The sequence below is a fragment of the Mytilus galloprovincialis genome, chromosome 6, assembly GCF_965363235.1.
Source record: "Mytilus galloprovincialis chromosome 6, xbMytGall1.hap1.1, whole genome shotgun sequence".
Taxonomy (NCBI): domain Eukaryota; kingdom Metazoa; phylum Mollusca; class Bivalvia; order Mytilida; family Mytilidae; genus Mytilus; species Mytilus galloprovincialis.
Window position 1 is genome coordinate 74,660,487 of NC_134843.1, and position 6,165 is coordinate 74,666,651.

The 6,165-nt window shown below is 31.0% G+C and overlaps 1 protein-coding gene across 1 annotated transcript; it reads right to left on the minus strand.

Moving 5' to 3' along the window:
• Window positions 1-205: 205 nt before the first annotated feature.
• On the minus strand, window positions 206-5,368 carry LOC143080320 (uncharacterized). The gene has a single exon (XM_076256106.1). It carries the CDS (start codon window positions 5,101-5,103, stop codon window positions 4,177-4,179), a length of 927 nt encoding a protein of 308 aa, XP_076112221.1. The 5' UTR covers window positions 5,104-5,368; the 3' UTR covers window positions 206-4,176.
• Between the last annotated feature and the right edge of the window lie 797 nt (window positions 5,369-6,165).

Below are 6,165 nucleotides of genomic sequence, written 5' to 3' on the forward strand. Positions count from 1 at the left end.
AAGAACAACAAATAATCTTAACAAATTCAATCAAGCACATCTTGACACGGCTAAGTAACCTATAGAAGCATAATCTAGTCCAATGACCTATTGGAACAGGCATATGCATTAAAATTGTTGAACTTTCTTTAGTAAAAAAACTACATCTGTTTTCCATATCTCTAACACTGAGTGATTATAGTGGACAATAAATAAAATACTGTAGAATTTTTTTCATGCTTTTTAATCTTGCTTCATAATTTATACATTTTACATGTATTTGTAAAGCAGATAGTAACAAACAACCAGCACTTTTCCTTATCACATTAAAGTCAACTGTTTTTAATTATACAATACAAATCTCATTACAGCCAATTGCCAATTCTTAACAGGCAATCTGCAGCTGAGTTCTAACCACACAAACCTGATGTACTTGATAAAATGTTTTCAGTCGACCGTAAAAAAAAAAGGTTTAATCAGTCACAAATGCTACATAAATAATAATTTTGTAATACTTGTTTTACCAATATGAAAGTTTTTTTCTGCACATTTCTTGAATTTTTCATGTTAATTTCATAACATTTCTGACATAAAACTCAGCTGCAAATTGTCATAGAAAAAACTAAATAAATCTGTAGGGGAAAATGTGACTTTTAAATCAGTTTTAAACCACAAATAATAACTTCTTTCCATGGCTGATATTAGTGGATAACATGCTTTAATTTTCAAATGTTGAAAAAAATTTTCATTCAATGAGTTGTATTTATATTTTCATATGAAGGGAGCAGTTTTTATTAATTTTTTTATCACATTTCCCCTGCAAACATATGACGCAGCACAAATATTTAGTTTTTTCCAAGTAGAATAATAAGTATAATTTTTTTACAATAACCAATAACAAGATTTCAGAAACAAAACAATCAACAAATTGTAACAATTAACAATACAAGCTTGATCAGAATACAGTTCTATTAAGACTCAATATGAAAGACTGTAAATTGTTATAATGAACACGCCAGTTCAACTAAGACAATATTTTATTATAAAAGTTGAACTTCTGGGCCCCTGGGTCAGTAATTTGAACTTCCAAATTAGCTAAATTTGGCACACTAGTTTTTCCTGAGGGATTTAAAACCTCAATTTAAAACAATTATCAGGACTGTTAAAACATTCAAGAAATGATTTGCAAGTTTCAAAAGTATTAAAACTATTCCATATTCATGGGTTAACTTCATTAATATTTCAGTTATATATTATATATATATATACCCCAATGAACACATTAAAAATGCACATCAAAATCGATTAAAAAATATTTCATTCATCACAATTAAAGGATTGTTCATACAGAAAAATAACAAAACATCTAAGAATTCCTTATTTGTAGGTCATTATATAGGTGTTAAAGTTACTTTGCTTATAATAATTTCAACTTTTGTATTTCTCAAATAGATAGGTTTCTCATTTACCTTGTTCAGTGAAGTAAAAATGTCAATAGAAATTAGAGAGGAAATTTAAATAGATTTGTCCCAAGTAAATACAGTACAAACAAATGTAAAAATCAATATCAGAGAACCAACACATGGTTCAACAAAATATAGTTATTTAGTCAATATAACTTTGAAAGAAATTTTGATATGCCTGTTCTAGCATATTCCTTACAAGGTCTGTTAATAATACTGTGTGGAAATCTACATTACAATTGAATTTTCACTATGAAACATGCCATTATGTAACTTAAAGAGCCCTATCAACAATTTTTATTTGTTAAAAAAATCGAACATTAATATGTCTTCACTTCATGTAGTTGGATGGGACATGGAATATACATATAAAAATCATTAAAATGATATCTCTCTAAAAAAAAAAAAAAATGCACCATAACCTAATTCAACCCCCCCCCCCCCTTTTTTATAACCACACCTTTGTTAACTGAAATTAAAAGCCATGTGGTGCTGCCTTTGATCAATATGTAGGGAAATAATATCATAATCAATAAACATTTAAAATATATCCAATGTGTGACCATTCAATAAAACTTCTAACAGTCAGGGCCACATCTTTTGATGTGTAAAAAGAATATTAAAACTTGGTTAATGGATCGTATATTGGCTTACATATATAATGAGAAGACCTGTCGAATAGTAATTATTTTGGGGTAATTAATAAACCTACAGGGCATAAATATTTTATTTGAAAAAGTTCAAATAAGGCATGCGATTAAAAACAATACTTTTCTCTACCTCTTTCCTGATTAGCTGATTCCTAACTGCTTTACAATACCACTTAAATAACAATGCAGAAAGGCAAGCTATTCTGCATGCCTTCATAGGTTTAAAATTCAAGAGTCATCCTTTTCACTGGCAAATTCGAGATTTTACTTTGGAAGCAACCTGCTTGGTTCTCCGCAAAGCTTCATGGCTTACAACATTTTTTATATCTTTTTTTTCTTTTCTTTTACTATTTTTTTGGCCCTAAAACTGTTGCAACTTAAAAATCTGTTACACAAACAAATATTATCTGAAACAAATTAAGTATCTTGCCTCCCTATCACAATAATTTACACTTAGTTGCAACAGTCTAGGAGTTTTTTAAATTATTTTTTTTCATTAATTTTTGTTGTATTGGTTGTTGTAGCTCTTTTTTTATTAACAATTCCTTTTTTTGGGGGTTCATATATCAAACCCTTTGAGTAAAACATGTACATGCACTTACAAATTCAAAACAACATATATATAAAAATTGTCCAAATACTCTGGCAAATTCGTTATAAAAACATTAGATCCTACCAATCGCTCCGTAACGGGTTCTGGTGAATCGTAAAAACATTCTTACAAACTCGGTAAAAATCGCTCCCCATGTTAACTTAAAAAAATATGTTAACCCAAACAAATTAGATTTGTCTTGGCTACAAATCTGGATTTCAAGTATTGCCTGTGTACGTTGTTCAGACAGACCATGATATAGTTTACCACCCCTACTAACTGACACATTTAATAATAATATCTAGGGGAGATAACTTTTAAAAAATAAATCCAATGTCACCAGCTGTAAAAGGTGGCACCTTGAAAACCAGACTTGCAGTCCCTGATAAAACTATATATATCACAGATGGAATAGGTGAGCACACTGGTTATTACTATAACTAATAGTTGCCCTTGCAGTGTGTCCCATAATATATCCAAACCTCTCCCTTTCTCTACCTTATTGTAAACATCCTATAGCCTGTTTCATACAACTCAATTTGGTTACACCTCCTTAAAATATCATTACATACACCATTATTATACTGTAATATTCATAACTTAAATTCTTGTTTGAAACAGGCTATAGGTTAAAAAATTCAAATTTGATATTCTACTCTCCATTGCATTAATAAAATTTTAACATTCACTTTCTTATATATATATGATATCACTCATATGTATTAATCAATTTCAACAAGTATACACAAACTGATAACAATAATTACACACTTGCAAAAATATAACATGATTAGTGTGAGCCATATGATACACGACACCATATGAACCAAACATTAAAAGCTATACACATTCGCATAAACAATAGTATTAAATTTTCCAAATATGATTTTTTTTTAAGAATTTGTGGTTAATTGCTAACTGATATGCAATATTTGTATTTTATTATTATTTTTTTCTGTTAATTGTCATGATTATGTTATTTTGTACATTGTACATGTAATAAGGAAATAAACTAAAGTTGATGATTTGAATTTTGTTGATCAATGTATTTTGGACTACTAATTTAAAACTTCTTTCATCCAATACTATAAATTTATCTTACACTACATTTAGTGAAATTTACACAACAACAATGTATGCATGGCAATAATGAATTATGCAAAATGGCAACAAGACCAGTACTTCAAACATGATATTAAATATGAACTATGTTAAACAAGTGATAAAGGCTATATTCTAATTTTTGTTTCTTTTTTCAATAACATACATGAAAGAAAATTATTTACTGTGTTAAAATAAACTCTGAAGATATTTACACCTAACAAATAATGCACTTATTAATCATGTTAATTGTATTTGTCAATAATCCATCCATGGTCATGTCATGATAATTTTTACCAGATTTTTATTCATTACGTTCTATGAAGCAGTGACAAGGTTTTATTGATGATAGCATATTACTTTTTTTCATTTCACACAACATTCACACATTTTACTGACAATCGGGAGAACTTGGGTAGCTTGAGAAAGAACCTTCACTGTCACGTTTAACACTTACACCACTGCACTTTGCCCTGAGAATTTCACACTGCTGCTTGTAGAACCGGCACTCGCGCATCAATACAGCTTGCTGTCTCTGAAGTTGACGAACTTGACTTTCTAATGTTTTATTAGTCACCTCTAAACTTTGACGTTGATGCATTCGTTTAGAACGACAATTTTGAGCATAGCCTCTATTTTTTAATGTTCGTCTTTTTTGTTTCAGTTTTACTACATCTTCTTTAGGTAACCCTTGAAGACGACGATTGAGTTCTCTCACTGGTAGTGCAACTAGTTCTTCATCTTCAAGTGAATTAAGACTTTCTTCTGTTTTGGATTTAGTTGAACTTGTACTTGAATGACTAAGAGATCTTTTTATTGAGGGAATTTTGGTTGGTGCTGCCTTGTCCTCCAGCATGCCCCGACGACTTAATGATTGCTTCCCAGCTTCTGCACCAGAAACCAAATATTTACTAAAGTTTTGAACAAATTCAGGACTGGATGATATCAAACAATCTACATCTTCATCAATTTCTTCCTCCAGACTTTGCGTGGACTTTTGACTATTGCTAAAGCTTGTTTTTAATTTCATGTCAGTCTCAAACACACTTTGAGTAAGCCAGTTAAGACCGCTAAATACACTAGAATTACTGTCTGAAGGACTTGGAACCTCGTCGCTGTAAGTTGGAGAAGGGGGTACACTCAAATCTGAGCAAGGTGTGGTCGCTCCTGAAGATCCACTTCGCGAGGACACATCACTTTGTTTACAACAGTTGCTATACCTATCTTCTATTTCCTTCTTTACTTCGGAAGCATCCAATAACTGATCCAAGTCGAAATCGGTAATATAATCATTCGCAAGATGTTGGTCGGGTTCCATATTGGATTTGATCAGCTGGCCGGCAGATCACCTCGTGTTCGTTTCAAATTAGGTCAGAAGAATCGAGATAATTTTCTTGTATTTCGACCACTTTTCTTGTGAAATTTTTGTCAAGATTGTTGTAAATGTTAGATTAAACGTTCGTTTGAGTCTTTAAATACTCACTTCTTCCATTCAAGTCCTTAATTTTGTTCAGAAACGTAGCGGCGGTCCAAGGGCAAACAACCACCGACTACCTGAACGAGAGCAGGCAACAACGAGCAAATAAGGGGAATCCCGGCTGCTTTTATACTATGTCGAACGTCAAATCCCAAAATAGCTATGGATGCAAAAGTTAACCAATCAATGCAAAGTATAAGCTGTATTTTTAGAACCAGAAATATTGACCGACTTTCCTAATGTCACTTGAACGTTTTACAGCACAGAGAAAAAACAAATATCAACGAGTAACAAAATTGACAGAAACGATTACTAGGTTGTGCAATACCTTGACATATGGCGGGAAACGAACATGTTCAAACAGCTGTCTTTTAACTTATATTTATGATTTGAATTTGCTAAACTTTTTTAAGTGTATATTAATAATTCATCTGAACTACATTGAAGTTGTACAATTTTTAATATACAAGAGCGCATTAGAGGACGATAATTGTGTGTTTTTTTAAGGTCGGTGCAGGAGTATTATTTTTTGCTTCGGCCCAACTCGGAAAATCATTTTTTGATTCCTGCAATTGGTGTTGCAGAATATTCATTACATTTGGTAATAATATGACAAGTTTGTTTTTCCCCGGCAAACCAAGACAGGGTATTTATGTAAAAATCACCCCCTATTTTTTTTTTAATGAAAATGGTTGCCCTTTATATCTAAAAAAAAAAAAAAAAAAAAAACTAAGTCTTTGGACTTTGATGCTTTTTTCAATATTTCTATAGTTATGTGTAAGTACTGTAATATCCTCCTATTTTACACAATGGAATTTCTCGAAAATTTTTATGTTCTCATACTTTTGTCATAGCATAAAAAGAAGAAAATTTTGAATAATATATTATTTGTTTGCAGTCGGA

Bases quoted from the DNA above. Each gene is read 5' to 3' on its own strand.
- LOC143080320 (XM_076256106.1), bottom strand. From the start codon at position 5,103: ATGGAACCCGACCAACATCTTGCGAATGATTATATTACCGATTTCGAC.